Here is an 18,648-nt window from a genome sequence, read left to right on the forward strand (position 1 = left end):
ATATATTTGTGTTTTCTTTCTTTTTTTTTTCTTTAGGGTTTTATGATTTCTTCTTTTCTCAGTTGCATATATATATATATATATGTTTGTGTTTTCTTTCTTTTTTTTCTTTAGGGTTTTATGATTTCTTCTTTTCCCAGTTGCATATATATATTCTTACATCATAGCTTTTATACATTAACATTGTTGTTCCATATAAAACAAATTTCGATAGCTCAACCGGTGAAATATGGATGTAAAACATCTGTTCCGTCCCGAATTCGAGTCTCAATTTAGGAAGAGAAACATATATAATTACAATCACAAGGTTTGCTTCCAGTTCCGGAATTGGTATGGATTTCGACACAAGATATTCGGTTACCTAAAAAAATATTGTTGGTCCATATAAGGGTATTTATAGTACCCATAATAGTATTCAGATAGTTAAGTACCAGAAGCTTTTGAGAATTGCACATTCTTGTCTATTATACTTCACCTACAAACTACATATATTTCAAGTAAAAATGAAAATATGTTAACAAGAGTTGAATTATCGTTTTTTTCCTTAAAAAATGAAAAAAAAAACCCTAGAAGTATATTTGTTCTAGTCATGGTAGAATGATTACGAATCATATATTTTGATCTGAAAGTTCACCAAACATCTGTCTCAACTACATCTATCGGAATATCGAAAAAATTCAGGTGAATACCCTTACCAATGTTCGGATTTAAATACGGGATAAGACCATATATTTTGCATATTATCTTACCTAGATCATCCAAGCTTGAGTGTATCTATTTATATACACACAATTTAACATATCCGAATATCCAAATTTGAATTGAAAAACCACGATAGTAATTTTTGTTTGTCAAATTTGAGTGTGAAAATTAAGGATATCCTAGTGTTGGATAGCTAAATCCAAAAAACATATGCAGAAACATTCAACAAACATTGTTTTACACTGCCCAATTCTTTACTAATAACTGTGTGTGTGTGTATATATGTATCTGAAACAATTTCCACATTATCCAGTGAACACACATTCCAAGTGATCACAATCAGTTGTGTGGAGTTATAAATGAAAGAGTATGGAGGTCAAACCCATGTCTTAGTCCCCTCATTTTCCTATATATGAATTTTTTTGGTCATTCTCTCGTCATTCTTTCATAGACTTCATTTACTTATTAATGTTTACATATATATACACACAATATACATATATAAATATATCATAATGACTGAGAGTGCTTAGCAAATTTAGAAATTTCAATTGGCTACTAAATACACAACAAGATCTCCCATTTCATGACAAGAAAATAACAGATCATGATGAGAGAAAGGATTCAACGAAAGTAGATTTTGATTCTCTTGATGAATGGATATGAGATGGAATAGATTACCCGATTGTGGGTGGTACATTGGTGAGTGTAGGATGCAAAGTGGTTTACTTCACTATGGGTTCGAGTTCCGCTTTGGAGAGGGTATTCACATTTCTTTGGTGCAAGACCGATGGAGAGATGTAGTGAGCCAAAGACCCGTGAACTACAGTTCATAGAAATAGGCAAATCCTAGCGCATAATGGATGGGAGTGTATGAGGATGTCTCATGCCATGTTGTCCCATTTGGGGCCCAATAAATGGCTTCTTTCCTTTAATTGGGCTTTATAAAAGCGGTATGGGCCGATAACTTCCCCTCATTCCACCCCCCCCCTTTTATGATTTTTTTTTCCCTCACTTAACAGAACCATTGCAGTTTTATTGGTCCAAAGTTATTTCCACGAATAAATATTTTTGTTACAACTATATAAACGGAACCCAAATAAGATATTAACCGGATATGATTTTTTTAAAAAACAATAATTATATTTGGATTAAATATAAAAATAATAAAGCAACTAAACAGAAAATAAGAGGTGATCTCAAGCCAAACAAAATAAAATCCGTACCTAATTGAAAATTTATATTAAAAAATGAACGAATAAAATTTTTAAAAACTAAAATAATCTGAATCCAAACCGAATAAAACCATAACCAAACAAAAAAAATATTAAAACGGATGGATATAGCTTTTACAAAATCGAAGTGATAGAATCGAAAAGGATCCTAACCATAATAGAAATGATGCTCCATCATAATTACGCCTTTACTATTTTATGTTTTTTTTTTTTGTATACTTTGTTATGTCTGTCATTTTGGCGGTTTGTATTTATAGTTGTAACAAGTTTCCCTAACCATTAAATCCATTTGGTCAAAATATAAGTCGGTCGATCCATGGGCATAAGTAATTTGCAATTTGATTCACAAATTAAGTCTTGAGCCAAATAACATTACAACAAAACGTGAATAAATTTAAGCTAAATGCTTCTTAAATTTAAGAAAAAATTTACGCTTATGTGCCAAATATGTTATATGATTGGAAATTTATACATATTTTTCTTCCTCTATAAACTATATATTTATATAAATTTTTGACAAAAATATCATTATCTTATTGTTTAATTTCAATATTGTCATCAAAAAAACGTCCAGCATGAAAAACATATTTTTTTTGGAAAATGTGTTATCCGAAAGAACTGTTTTTTCATCTGGGAGAACCTTGTTTTTATCCAAGAGAACTGTTTTTTATCCAGAAAAATTAGTTTTTGTTCGGGAGAATTTGTTTTGATCCGGTAACTCTTCAAAATGAAGATGTATCATCTGGAAGAACTTATTTTCGTCCGAAAAATTCTTCGAAATGAAATGCATACTTGGATCAGGAATCTTTTCGAAGAAAAAAAAAGTATAGTTTGTAAAGTTTTAAAATACAAAAGGGTATTTTTAGTACTAATTAAAAAAAGATACAGTTTCTAAATTTTAAAAAATTTTGTATCTTTTTCGAAGACAATGACGTTTTTAGCATAGTTTTCCAATTGCGCCTAAATTTAATTGTGGTCTTTTTTACTAATTTAATTGTGAATTCCTGTCCAAACAACCAAAAACTACACACGAATTGTTTACGTTGACCGGCTAAGCTTTTTTAGATTCGGGAACCAGTTTACTATTGTGGATCAAAACCAGGACCCTCTTTTGTATTTTATTAAAAAAACGTTATGGCAAACCGTTCATTAATATTAGGAATTTGTATTTTTATAATAAATAATAATGATATATTACTGTATTTTGCATTTTTTAAGTATTTTTTGTAACTGTTGTCTGAGTCGCATCACATGGATGTTGTAATAATAATAATATCTTACAAACATATATTTTCCATTTTTTCAGTATATTTTTGTGGCTGTTGTTGTGTCACATCACATGGATGTGTATTCCTTCTTATAACAATAATAATGATAATGATAATAATAATAATAATAATATATTTTACATTTTTTTAGTAATTTTTGTGGCTGTTGAGTCGCACCACATGGATGACGTATTCCTTCAATTAATAAATAATAAATAATAAATAAATAATAATTCGGATTGGAAATCGGACACCTCACCCATGCATGATATGATATTGATATGTAGCATCTATCTACTCCAGATATCGATTTTTTTTTTTTCACGTGATAGTTTCTACGGTGCCGTAAAAGTAGTTACACACCACGCAAAAACTAAATAAATAAATATTAAGCTTAATTTTATTTTATTTCCGTTGCAAACGTTACAACAACAATCACGACATTAAACAAACAAAAAAACATAGCTTATTCTTTTAACCAAATAATCATCAAAGCAAAGATCACAACGAACAACAGATCTTTTATGGTCTTAGTCGAGACCGAACATCTTCTTGAGCATCTCCGCGAAGGCTGGAACCTCCTTGGGGTCGGGAAGCGACTTGGCCACGCTGTCTCTCTGCAAACACCTCTTGGCCCATTCCACGAACCTCGGACACTCAGCTTCGATGCTGAAGTTCCCGTACACCTCGTAGGTGTGGAACCAGCTGTAGAATCCGATTATGGCTATGTCCACGTACCCGAATGTCTGGCCGCCGAAATAGGGTTTGTCTCCGAGCTCTGATTCGAGAGTCTTGAGCACTTGTATGAACTCCTTCTTCGCCGCCTCTTGTTCCTCTCCCTTCTTCATCCATACCCCTTTCGATGCCTCGTAAAGCTGTTTGTTTACGCACGTGTTGAAATTTATTTTGTCTCTTTAGGTTTTAGGGTTTAGGAATCAACTTGGAACTTAACCAGACGATATAGAGGTTTCCATCTCGATTTGGTTATCCAAAAACCGAAAGGATTTGATTCCAATGATAGATAACCCTATCTAAATCACATATCATGTCACAAGTACAACTGAATAAAGATAATTATTTTAAAATCGAAAAAAATCTCAAATCGAAAAGTACAAAAAAGGGCTGAAAATATAGAAAATTTTATTAAAAAATAAATATTTATAATAATGAACAAACAAAATCCAAAAAGAAACCAAACATGATCACCCTAGTTTCGATCCAAAACACGTAAAAAAGAAATCGACAAAAAAAAACACAGAACCGAACCGAAGCTAAATAAATTGAAATGTGAAAAGTGGGTACCTTCTTGTCGGCGAAATCAGCCCAGAACCTGGCCTGAGCTCTCTGGTAAGGATCAGAGGGCAAGATCGGGGCCTTGTCGGACCAGACCTCGTCCACGTACTCGACCTGAACGAGAGACTCGCAGACCGGTTTACCGTTGTGGATCAAAACCGGAATGGTTTTGTGAACCGGGTTCATCCGGGTCAATAACTCGCTCTTGTTCCAGGGATCTTCAGATCGGTACTCGTACTTCACTCCTTTCTCCTCCAAAGCGATCCTCGTCCTCATCCCGAAGAAACTCGGCCAGTAACTCAGTAGGATCACCTCGTCCGCCATTGCTGTATATTTTCTTACGCTCGGACATGATTATGTATATATTTATAAGGGTGTGTATGAGAGTGTTGGGAAATTAAAGGATTTGTATTTATTTCTTTATCTCTTCTGAGACGTGACGCCAAGCACGCTGTCCACGTTTTTTCCTTTCCATGGGCGGTGGCATTTTTGGGCGGTGGCCCTTTAGTGTTGGGAAGTAAACTTAATATTGAGATATGCAATCCAAATTTTAAAGGGAAAATCTCATACACTAAATTTTACAATTTTTATAAAAAAACACCGAATTTTTTATTTTATCAAATAAATATTAAATTTTATAAGTTTGACAAAATAAACACTTAACTCTTCTACGATTGTCAAAATAAACAAAATGAATGACGTAGCCCAATGAGATGCAAACACGTTAGATTATTTTATTTAGTTTTTTTTACAATAAAAAAAAGTTCATATATTTTTTTTGGATCACTAAAAAAGTTCAGTGTTTTTTTTATAATCGCAAAAAAGTTTATGTATTTTTTTTATTATTTAAAAAATTCAATGTTTTTTTAGATTCGTTTAAAAAGTTTAATGTTTATTTACAAAAAATAAAATTCAGTATATTTTTTGTCAAAATTGTAAATTTTAGTGTTTTTTTTTTTTGGATTTTCCCAATTTTAAATCACTTCCTTAGAATTTCGTGTAAATGAATTTAATCGATATGAAAATCAATTTCTTATAATCTTTTCGAATAAACTAAAAAAAGTTGAATTCGAACGAAATTGAATCAAATATATCAAGTAAACGAAAAAATGGAAAATTTATTCTCCACAATACCTTCATTCCAACGATACCTTGAATATTTCAGCAAATTTCTTCTAAAATCTTTATTTAAATATGATATATACATAATAAGGGCAAGAGTACAAAATATTCTGGGCTAAGGTCATCCATAGAGAATGTGCAAAAATAATATATTTTTTATTTATTTCATTAGTAGATTATATATCAAAAGATCATTTTTTTAAATTTGGATTTGAATTTAGATTTTACAAGCGAACTATCAATAGATTTAATTCAAATTCGAGTTCTAGGATTTCAGTGTCGATTACCCTTATATATCCAAATAAGTATGAAAACGATCAAAATATTTTTTTCGTCTTTTATCAATTTTACAAATATTTTTGGCGATTTAATCTCAAATATTTGTAAATAAAGATATAAATAAATGAATATTTTAATCTAAAAATATAGATTTTGGTTTAGAATTCAGAATAAAGATTCGATTTCTGTATTCCAATATCTAAAATATCCAAAACTAAATTCCAAAAGTTAGGATTACAGTATCAGATTTTAAAATATTAATTTATTTAAAAATATTTAAAGTCAAATTCCAATAATTGGATATTCCACGAAATCCACCCTATCATCACAATGTCTAACATTTGGTTGGGCCTTGAGGGCTGACCAGTCAACGTTCATTTGATATCAGATGATTTTTTTTTTCAGTTAGAGCAGAGTATTAAATGACATGTGATGTAAATTTAAAAGAGACAAAAGTTTAAATTGATTATGGATATCTTTTAATAACTTTATTTAGTTATAAGAAGACCCAATAATTGGGCTTTGACTAGCACCACATATATTTCAAAAGGAGAAACAAAATTCTCAAATTAAATTCTTACCAAATGTCAAAATAAATTAAAAATTTTCAAAGGAGAAAAATTTCTGTCTAAAAATATAAATATTTTAAAATAAAAATTAAGTCTAAATATAATTGAATCTCGATAAAAATTTTGAATGTGTAATTTTTTTTTTTATAAATTAAACCCTAAAGAATGAAATCTGAAATATTACAAAACCAAATAGAACCTTTCACCATAACTTGAGGTGAAAAAAGTTTTAAGAACATAGAAAATAAATTTGAGAAATTGTAAGATGTCGACTAATGTATATTTAATAAAAAAAAGATGACCACTTTCTCTCCCTAAATTCAATTTCACGAGTCTCACCATTGTTAAAATGGGAAAAGGAATATGTGATTGGAGTAAAATAAGATTTGAGATATGATGGAGAATAATAATAGATACAATATCATTATGTCAAATATTATGTATCTGATTTATTTCCATTGTATCTATATTTCATTTTTACTCCGTTTCTTAATTTTCCTATAAATATGTATTTCATTTTCATTATAATGTAAACAGAAGAAGAAAAGATCTAACAATAAAAGTAGTTTCGTTCCTTTCTATTTGTCTTATTTTATTTCCGCATTTTATTTTTCTACATGGTATCAGAGCAGCGTTGCGATCTGAACTATATGTTTTTTTTTAAATTTTCTAATCTCTTCTTTCTTTTGCGTTTAGGATGTTCAAATATCCAAATCGTTCAAAGAAAAGTAAAAATCTAAACTCAAACGATGTGCTATGACAAACAAAAGTCAAAGCTAAAAATTTTAAGATCAAGTAAGATGCTATGACAAAAAGAGTTAAAGCTAGAACTTTAAAGTCAAATGAAGTGATTTGAAAATGGTTAATGCTCTCTAAAAGAACAAAATTTGGTGTTTATGAATTTTTCCAGAGACAATGAAAATGTCTGAACGGTTTATAACATTATCAATTCAAGATTGACTTTTTCATTCTTTCAAAGTCAATCTTGAGGGAAATGTTAAAATGGGAAAACGAATATGTGATTGGAGTAAAATAAGATTTGAGATATGATGGAGAATAATAATAGATACAATATCATTATGTCAAATATTATGTATCTGATTTATTTCCATTGTATCTATATTTCCTTTTTACTCTGTTTCTTAATTTTCATATAAATATATATTTCATTTTCATTGTAATGTAACCAGAAGAAGAAAAGATGTAGTAATAAAAATAATTTCGTTCCTTTCTATTTGTCTTATTTTATTTCCGCATTTTATTTTTCTACAACCACGAAATTAAATTTTCTTACGTGAGCCCCCGGGGGAAAATAGATGAGAACACTTTGTATTTTCTTTCATTTCTATCACTAAACGTGATCCACAAAAATGTAGAGATATTCTAATACCACTTTTTTTCTCCATTTATTCAAATATTAATATATTATTAAAATTTAACAATATGATGAGATTCATTACCAAAAAAAAAACAATATGATGAGAAAAATAAATTATGTTAAATTAATTGTATCTCGAACACACCTGAAATTTACATTGATTTTATATAAATTAATTTTAATGGAAACTAACTTGTTAGGCCAACAACTCGAGAAAAAGTATGCCAATTTTGTCTTACAATATTTGTCTTTTGTACGAAATCAAACGAGACAGAAAAAAAAAGAATTACATCATAAAGTATTCTTATATATTTTGACTATATTTTTAATAACCAAGAGCGTTTTTTTAAAACTTGAGTTGCAAAGTTTTAAATTTTTAATATTCTTAACTGAGCAAATTATTGTAAAATTACGGAAAAGACATGTTGTCAACGCATTATAATGAGAGGATGAAATTTATGTACGTTTTAGTAATTATTTTTTAATAATCGATTAATCACGTCAACACAATATAGTATATTGAAATATGTAACGTCGCTATGTTTATAATGATGTGAAATGTGAATTGATGAATAATGTATGCCGACATTCATGAAATGCGGCTACAAATTTTATTACATATATGCCAATATTCTTAAAAAAAAATCTGTAATCATTTCTTATTCATCGTTCGCCCCTTTACAGCCTCGCCGCCTCCGCTCTAGACCAATATTAGTTTAGGCATTTTTATCCGAGACCCATAGATGTTTGGGTATCCTATCTTGTGGTATCTGAAATTTATTATTTGTTAGATAATGAGATAGATATCGTGTAACGAGACCACTACGGAATGATGAAATTATCCTCACACATCAACACAATATTTTTTAGCGTATTTTGTTCTCACTTGCACACATCCCAAAAATTACTTTTCAATATGTCACTCATTCTAAGACTACTTCAGAGTAAACACACTTAATTTTAGAATTCTCTCGAGATAGATAACCGAAAAGGTAGATACATCTTGTGTAACTCAATCAATTCCTTTAATTTATCTTTGACTGTTTAGTTTCATATCTAAATAGTCTTCACATTTCTCTTATTCTGGTGCATTCGATTCATTCTCGTACCTTTCTGGCCTAACGGTATTCAAGAGCCACTCATTGTCTGTGTCACCTACACTAGCGATTACTCCCACCTTCATCCCTGTTGGATTTGGGTTTATTTGATAGAATCAAAACGGGCCTAGCCCGTGAGAAGCCCGGTCCGTATAAATTTAAATCTGCAGAATATTAAGAGAATATTCTTATTTGAATTTGAAATTCAAATTCAAATTGGATTCAAATCCGCAGAAAATCTATCAAATATGATTGAGATAAGATTGAGATAATATCAAAATAAAATCAAATTTGAATTTTGAAATTCAAATTGATTTGTTTTGAGATTCTCCCCTCTACTATAAATAGGGGTCTTGGGTTAGCTCATAAAAAACACACAGAAAAGAAACAAGCATTCTAGAGAAAAAGAGCATTCACATATTTGCTCATATCTCTCTCTAAGTTCGCTTGGTATTTGGAAAGCTTCTTCCAAATACGCGGTCGTTGTATCCTGGGAGTTCACCGTGCTCCAATAGCCTCGAAGCTTTAGAGGTGGCACGTAAATCGAACTTAAGGAAACTGTGTTTCACAGGCCTCGACAAAATAATCTTTTAATTTCAGGTACTTATCTGGAATCGCTCGAATTGCCGGAGTTTTGCCGTCGTCAACAACCGCCGTCCCCAACAATCTTAAGTTCGAAATGGTTAACACGAGATAAACTTCTCGGGTAAGTGCCTAAATCTCCTTTTAATTTTGGTATAAAATCTCACACGAATTTGGATCTAAAAACAACTAGGTTAAAAAAAAATATTGGAAAAAAAAAACCAAATAGTTGTTTTGTGAAGCCCAAATTGAGTTTAAGGCCCAAATTTAAAATTGAAGCCCAAATTCAAAGAGATTAATTGAAAAGCCCAAAAGAGTAAGCCCAAATTGAAAAGTTTAGTCTTGGCCCAATTTGAAGAGATTAATTTAAAAGCCCATAAGAGAAAGCCCATTATATTTTATTTAAAAGTGTTTTGTGGGAAAAAAAAGGAATGTTATTATTATTATTTTTTTTGAAGAAAAAGAAAAAAGGTTAAACAAAATCGGAAGTAACTTTTCCTGTAAATTGGGAAAGCAAGCTTTGTCTTAGCGGGCCGGGTTTGAAGAGGAAGCCCTTTATACCCTCCTCATAGTAAGGACGTGGGAATCGGGGTGAACCCTCCGGCTATCACTGGAAGCGAGGAAAACCAATTTATAAGTTAAGTGAAACTCGGTTTAGTTTATAAGCTTTGTGAAAGCTAACAATGATTGGATTTATTCAACAGATCATTGATAATCCAAGAAATCCCATGGATTCAAATACTGCTCCAGGGAATGAGATTCCTGCTATGGATATCGATGAGAATCCTCATATAGCGGAGGTTACGAACCCCGTTAATCATGATGTTGCTGGCACAGATATGAATAATCAAGTGTCAAACGTTGCGAACGTTGTTATCCCAGCCACACATTTCTACAGTCTTGTTCACACGAGGGGCCCAGCGATATCTCTCTCTTTTATGAGAGGTACAAATCCCGTCTTGACTAAATTTCAAACGCTGGCAACAAAAGATGTTGTTTTTCTTAACACAGCTTAAGTTGTCTCGGTACCTCACTGAAGAGGAACCAATCCCAGAGGAGGGCAATGTACAATCTCTAGCTAGTTACCAACAATGGAAACATAACAGTTTCATGTGTTGGAACTTTGTGCTGAACGGTTTGGATGATTCGCTTTATGGTGTTTTCTCCAAATATGTTACGGCAAAGCAACTCTGGGAAGCGATTGATCATAAATATCGGGTCGAAGAGGCTAACCAAGGACGAAGGGTGGTAGCCAAGCTCCTAAACTACCGTATGGTAGATACAAGGAGTGTTGTGGAACAAGTAGATGAATTACAAATCATCTTCTACAACTTGGCGGGAGAAGATATCATGGTAAATGAACGGTTCCAGGTGGCAACTCTGATTGAAAAATTGTCTCCCTCCTGGACGAGTTTCAAGAATGACCTGAGACAAAAACCTAAGGACATGTCTTTGAAGGATTTACATCGTCGTGTGAGAATTCGGCAGGAATCTCAAACTATTCTTAAAATGAATGGGCAGTTTGGATCCAAGGCAAATGTCGTTGAGACGACTAAGGCCAAAGGGATTAAGAAGCGGAAGATTGATAAGAATGTCAACTCCAAGAAATTCAAGGGGAATTGCTACGTCTGTGGCAAGACTGGACATCTAGCGAAGGACTGCTACCATCGCAAGGAAGGTGCCCAGAAGAAAATTGGGAATAAAACCCAAGCTCATGTAGCTGAAGTAGAAGATGGGGAGTCTGAATTCGTAGCAGTTGTGTCAGAAGTGAACATGGTCGGAGATAATCCGAGAGAATGGTGGATTGACACTGGAGCAACCCGCCACATTTGTGCTAACAAATGGATGTTCACCACCTATGACACTGTCACCGGAGAAAGCTGCTATATGGAAAACTCTGTTGCATCCAAAGTGGAAGGCAAGGGTTCAGTCATTTTGAAGATGACATCTGGAAAGAAGCTGACGCTCACTGAGGTTCTTCATGTGCCAGACATTCGCAAGAACCTACTCTCTGGATCTGTGATGTCAAAGAAAGGCTTTAAGCTAGTGTTTGAATCTGAGAGAGTTGTAGTGTCAAAAGATGGTGTGTATCTGGGTAGAAGTTATCTAGCAAATGGTATGTTCAAGATGAATGTAATGACCATTTGTAACACCAATGCGGCAAACAATATAACCGCAAATGATATTAATAAAGCTTCTACTTCTTCTGCTTACTTGATTGAGTCAAGATTATGGCATGGTAGATTAGGACATGTGAATCTTAAGTCTATGCAAAGATTAATGTCTTGTAATCTACTGCCAAAATTTAAATTAGACAAAGACCACAAGTGTGAAGTCTGCGTTGAAGAGAAATTTGCTAAGTCTTCGTTTAAAAATATTGAACGAAGTACTGAACCTTTGGAATTGATACATACAGATGTATGCGATTTGAAATATGTGCAAACAAGAGGCGGAAAGAAGTACTTCATTACATTTATTGATGATTGTACTCGATATTGTTATCTCTACTTAATGAGAAGTAAAGATGAGGCAATAGAGATGTTTAATCTCTATAAAAACGAAGTTGAAAATCAACTTGGAAAGAAAATCAAAGCTTTGAGAAGCGATAGAGGAGGTGAATATGAGTCACCTTTTGCGCAATTGTGCACAGATCATGGCATCATCCATCAAACTACAGCCCCTTATACGCCAGAACAAAATGGCATTGCTGAACGCAAGAATAGAACGCTGAAAGAGATGATGAATGCTATGTTAATAAGTTCTTGATCTCCTCAGAACTTGTGGGGGGAAACAGTGATTTCTGGTAATTTTGTATTAAACAGAGTGCCCCACAAAAGGCTCGACAAAACACCCTATGAGTTGTGGAAAGGCAAATCACCTAGCTACAAATACTTGAGAGTATGGGGTTGTCTGGCTAAGGTTCCTATCCCTATTCCTAAACGAACTAGGTTAGGACCAAAGACAATAGATTGTGTGTTTGTTGGTTATGCACACAATTCGAGTGCTTACCGATTCTTGGTGTATAAATCAGATAATTCTGAAATACATGCGAATACAGTCGTTGAATCAAGAGACGCTTCATTTTTTGAAGATGTATTTCCCTACAAGACTCGGATAGAATTAGATCCAAGTGGTATGGAATCTCAAAGAATTCATGAATCTTCTAAGCAATTAGAGGAAGAAGATGAAGAGCCTAGAAGAAGTAAAAGGGCAAAGAAACCGACTTCTTTTGGTTCTGATTATCTAACGTTTATGTTGGATAAAGAACCACAGACATATCAAGAGGCTATGTCATCACCCGAAGCTCCTTATTGGAAGGAAGCAGTGAAGAGTGATATTGAATCAATCCGACAAAATCACACTTGGAAACTTGTGGATCTTCCACAAGGATGCAAACCATTGGGTTATAAATGGGTCTTCAAAAGAAAGATGAAACCGGATGGTTCTATTGAAAAATACAAGGCGAGACTTGTAGTCAAAGGCTATAGGCAAACTGAGGGTGTCGATTACTTCGATGTTTACTCTCCAGTCGCTCGGAAAACATCCATAAGGTTTATTATAGCCTTGGCAGCCTTACATAATCTAGAATTACATCAGATGGATGTAAAGACTGCATTTCTAAATGGTGAACTGGAAGAAGAAGTATACATGCTTCAACCTGAAGGGTGCAGAGTGCACGGACAAGAGGGAAAAGTGTGTAAACTTGTGAAATCATTGTATGGACTCAAACAAGCTCCGAAACAATGGCATGCGAAGTTTGATAGCGTAATGTTGTCAAATGGATTTCGGGTGAACGAGGTTGACTAGTGCATATATGTCAAAGGTAATGAGACAGAATTTGTGATTATCTGTCTTTACGTAGATGATATGATCATTACTGGTAGTGGTGATAAGGTGATTAAAGCTACGAAAACCATATTATCAAATCACTTTGACATGAAAGACTTGGGAATAACAGATGTAATACTTGGTATGAGAATTATCAAGACACAAGACGGTTATGCGTTATCCCAAAGTCATTATATAAAACAAATCTTAGAGAGATTTGACAAAGATGGAAATTCTGAGGCCAGAACTCCAATTGATGTTAATTCTCATTTGAAAAAACATCACGATGAGGGAGTTCAACAATTAGAATATTCCAGAATCATAGGAAGCTTAATGCATCTTATGAATAGTACAAGGCCGGATATTGCTAATACCGTGAATAGGCTTAGCAGATATACGAGCAATCCAAGTTGTGATCATTGGAAGACCATAATTAGACTCCTTAGATATCTAAGGTATACTGAGAATTATGGACTGCATTATACAAGATATCCAGCAGTATTAGAAGGATATTCTGATGCGAACTGGATATCAGATTCGAATGAGAATAAATCCACAAGTGGATATATATTCGTTGTTGGTGGAGGTGCTATTTCGTGGAAATCCTCTAAGCAAACGTGTATTGCAAGATCCACTATGGAATCTGAATTTATAGCTTTAGACCTTGCTGGTGAAGAAGCTGAGTGGCTTCGAAACTTACTTGAGAATATTCCTATATGGCCTAAGCCGATGTCTGGAATTTGTATACATTGCGATAGTCAGTCTGCAATAGGAAGGGCAAAAAGCCATGTGTATAAGGGAAAGTCGCGACACATTCGCAGACGACACAACTCTATTAGAAAATTACTAACAGATGGTGTCATATCTATTGATTTTGTGAGATCAAAAGATAATTTGGCTGATCCTCTAACCAAAGGCCTTAACAGAGATCAAGTAGAAATATTATCGAGGGGAATGGGATTAAAGCCCATAGAATGACAAACCACCATGATGGCAACCCAACCTATCTGGACAAACCACCAGTGTTAGGTTCAATGGGACAACCGAATTGTGGAGGGGTCGATGAGATCGCTCGAGACTGATGTCTCTTCACATTCCTATGATAAGAGTGATACAAATTGGGAAGGTTGAGTTTATACTCTTAAAGATTCTCTTATCTCCTACGAGAGTGGAGTATATTGAGATACTCTCAAAGAGAAATCTCCTATATCAAATATGAAGTGGGCCGCTTCTAGGGGTCGATGAGATCGCTCGAGACTGATGTCTCTTCACATTCCTATGATAAGAGTGATACAAATTGGGAAGGTTGAGTTTATACTCTTAAAGATTCTCTTATCTCCTACGAGAGTGGAGTATATTGAGATACTCTCAAAGAAAAATCTCCTATATCAAGTATGAAGTGGGCCGCTTCTATGAGAATGACAAAAGGGCTAATTCTCTAGAGTACTTGATGAAATTTACCAGGTGCTGTCCCAGGGCCATAATGGGCGCAACAAATGGACTAACGAGAGAGAGAAAGGGTGCTGCGTGAGTACTATTGTCTTGATGTATACAAAAGCTGAATAGTTCAAGACATCGCGTTCACTGTTTAGCAAGTACATCCGATAGTATGTCACTACGGAAGGTTCAAAGGTAAAACTACCTTTTCGGATACAGTAAACTCTCGATGAGCAAATTTTGCATTGCACATCATTTGCATTAGATGCATGAGATGCATTTAGGTTCACCTAACTCAAGGCCCTATTTTGATTCTTGTGGAGGATTGTTGGATTTGGGTTTATTTGATAGAATCAAAACGGGCCTAGCCCGTGAGAAGCCCGGTCCGTATAAATTTAAATCTGCAGAATATTAAGAGAATATTCTTATTTGAATTTGAAATTCAAATTCAAATTGGATTCAAATCCGCAGAAAATCTATCAAATATGATTGAGATAAGATTGAGATAATATCAAAATAAAATCAAATTTGAATTTTGAAATTCAAATTGATTTGTTTTGAGATTCTCCCCTCTACTATAAATAGGGGTCTTGGGTTAGCTCATAAAACACACACAGAAAAGAAACAAGCATTCTAGAGAAAAAGAGCATTCACATATTTGCTCATATCTCTCTCTGAGTTCGCTTGGTATTTGGAAAGCTTCTTCCAAATACGCGGTCGTTGTATCCTGGGAGTTCACCGTGCTCCAATAGCCTCGAAGCTTTAGAGGTGGCACGGAAATCGAACTTAAGGAAACTGTGTTTCACAGGCCTCGACAAAATAATCTTTTAATTTCAGGTACTTATCTGGAATCGCTCGAATTGCCGGAGTTTTGTCGTCGTCAACAACTGCCGTCCCCAACAATCCCAACATCGGCTCTCACATATCGGGTAAAAATGCCTCGTTGATATCCGGACAATTTTGGTTGGAATTTAGTTATCAGAATTCAATTATCAAAAATAGAAAAATACTGCTTCACAATCCAAATAATATGGTATATTAATTAAGTTATTTTCAATATTCTATTTGTAGTGGTGTGTGAATGCATGTTAAGGAAATCCAATCGTACCCAATTGATTGATTTTTTTTCGGAATTGCGTATTTTTAAAACTCGTTAATGATCGTAATTAATACGATTGTTAGAACCGGAAATATTGTTTTAAGATCCAAATTATTTCTCGAAGAATTAAAGAATACTATATGTGAGGTTATTTTCGATATTGTGTAATCCTATCCTTTTATTAGTTCTTTTTAGTGTGTGAACGAATGTTTAAGCAGACGACACACTACCCTTCTATTGGTTGTGTCCTAAAAAGACACACCTTTACATACAGGTGTCGTTGTAAGCGATTAGGAAAGGGCACTTTTTGTCCACGTAATCGGCCCAGAAGGGGTAGGCAATTCGATTCGGGAATATGATCCCGAACCGTACCGAACTGATTAATTCGGTTTTGGTTCAGTTCGATATTATATAAAAATATCGAACGGTGTGAAATTTGAAATACCGAATAGTTCGAAAACGATTCGGTTCGGTTCGAAAAATACCGAAACGTTATTTCGTTATTTTTATTTTTTAATTAAAAAATATTTAATATTAATAGTTAATTATGATATTTATTAATATTAAGAGTTTGTTTACATAATAGATTGAGATTAATGTTGAATTTCTTTTAAATTTACAAGTTCAAAACTTTTATTTTGTTGTCTAAAATTATCTTTACTTTTTATATTATATGAATTATAAATATGTTATGAACCGTTCTGAATCGTTCCGAACTGTTTCTATTTTGCTTCTTATTTGGTACTTATTTATTAGTATGGTACCGTTCTAAATCTTCATAATACCGAACCAAACCGAATAATATATGGAACTAATTTGATACAAATTTTATAATACCAAATAAACTGTTTCCGAACTGAGACGTTAAAATTCTGAATCGAATCCCGAAACGTTCACCTCTGATAAGGATTAGAGGGGAGAAAGGGGGCCTTTTCGGGTCAAACTTGATCGACGTATTCGGGTTGGATGAGAGTTTCGCAAACGGGTTTACGGTTGTGGATGAGAACCGGGATTTTCTTGTGAACCGTGTTCATTTGCAACAGCAATGGGCTCTTGTTCCGTATATATATATATATGGCCGTTGATTCATCCATTTTGTATGGTATAGTAAAATACCTTATTTGTTGCTCCACGCGTTTAGGTTGGTTGCCCATAGATTTGATCGGTGAGGATATCATAATATTTCATATACCATCACAATATATATAGTGTGTGATGACACACGTAATATGTATGTACGTATGTATGTATGTATGTATGTATGTATGTATGTATGTATGTATGTATGTATGTATGTATGTATGTATGTATGTATGTATGTATGACTTCTTTTTTTGTTTTGAAATTATTATAAATTTTAGGACCACCATTGATTAGATGATATTTTGGATGTGGCCAAATGATGACATGGAGATGTTACGAACCATGGAAAACTGATAATACACATCAGCTTGTTAATCAAACTAGTTTCCTCTATGCACCTAAAGGATCAGCTCTATCCATACACAAGGGTCAAAACCTGTAGATATTGCCGGCACTTTATTCAAAATTCAAAATTCTAAAAATTTTAATTGAAGAGGTAGTATATAAATATATCATGTATATTTGTAACATATATGATATATCCTTTTGAATTGGAGTTTATCTATTTCAAACGTTTAACTTGTTGAAGAGGTATTTTTAGGGTTGGACAAATCAAACCCCATTTTTAGATACTCAACTTTGACATACGAGATGAGTACGTGAAAATTGGGTATTCATTCATCGACGGCACGTGTTCGGATTAACAATGGCTAGAATCTGATTTTCTGATGACGAGAATCCGCATCCGTCAGCCGACTCATGGAACCCTAGGGTTAAGATCTGGTTTAGTTACCCCTTATGTCTCGCCTTCTTCCAGTTCTCAGATCTGTCTCTCCACCCCTCGCCTCATCGTTTTCCGCCGGTCGGATAATTTATGGATACTTAACATTGGGTTCCAAACATTAATTAGAAGCTTGGATTCGAAACCAAATATTTAAAATCTTGTGTATCTGATCCGTGTCAAGAGACGTTCCGACCAAGATTCCAACAAGAGACATTCTATAATATATCAAAAACAAGTTTCAAATTCGCATCTCTTTAATTAATTTTTTGTTAGTGGGTCTCATTGTCGCGAGATGTTGATTAATCCACGACCCGACGTCCAACCACTCTAGGGGGAGAGCCTCCAAGATTTTCTATAAGGGAGAACCACGCATCCGCACTATATTCACAGCAAAAGAATAAGTGAGATAGGGTTTCAACTTTCTTGCGGCATAGTATGCATCGGCTCGGTCCTTAAATCCCCCAGCGAGCCACTCTATCCGAAATCGGCAGTCTTTGGTGAAGAACCTGTCATTCAGACTCAGAACTATATGACGGTACATCTATATTCCTATTCAGCTCTGTTATGTATTCTTTATGGACAACTATTACATGAACTCTGTATCTCCGGTTTGGTTTTCTTTATTTGATCGTCAAATTTTGTGTTTTCTGCCAAAGAAATGATTCGGTTCTGTTTCTAGGATCCATGTGTTGTTACACTCGAGACATGTAAGATGTTGCGTGATGGTTATGCATGAGAGGGTATATATATATATATATATCATCAGAAATCTTTGGCCGTACAATTCACCCTGGTATTTCGAGTAGTGTGGTTCATGCACATACCTGCGTAATTGTGCAAACTCTATTCATGACCGTAAAGATGCAACGGGGGAAAGATGAACTATAAAAAC

The 18,648-nt window shown here is 33.8% G+C and overlaps 1 protein-coding gene across 1 annotated transcript; it reads right to left on the minus strand.

The window, feature by feature from the left end:
• Positions 1-3,587: 3,587 nt before the first annotated feature.
• LOC104808076 (glutathione S-transferase U25) lies at positions 3,588-4,854 on the minus strand. The gene is made up of 2 exons (XM_010533596.1): positions 4,508-4,854; positions 3,588-4,080 (listed from the first exon to the last, which is right to left on the minus strand). Exons 1-2 carry the CDS (start codon positions 4,820-4,822, stop codon positions 3,736-3,738), a joined length of 660 nt encoding a protein of 219 aa, XP_010531898.1. The 5' UTR covers positions 4,823-4,854; the 3' UTR covers positions 3,588-3,735.
• Positions 4,855-18,648: the final 13,794 nt, after the last annotated feature.

This window comes from Tarenaya hassleriana, unplaced genomic scaffold (genome assembly GCF_000463585.1).
Source record: "Tarenaya hassleriana unplaced genomic scaffold, ASM46358v1 Cleome14, whole genome shotgun sequence".
NCBI classification, from domain to species: Eukaryota; Viridiplantae; Streptophyta; class Magnoliopsida; order Brassicales; family Cleomaceae; genus Tarenaya; species Tarenaya hassleriana.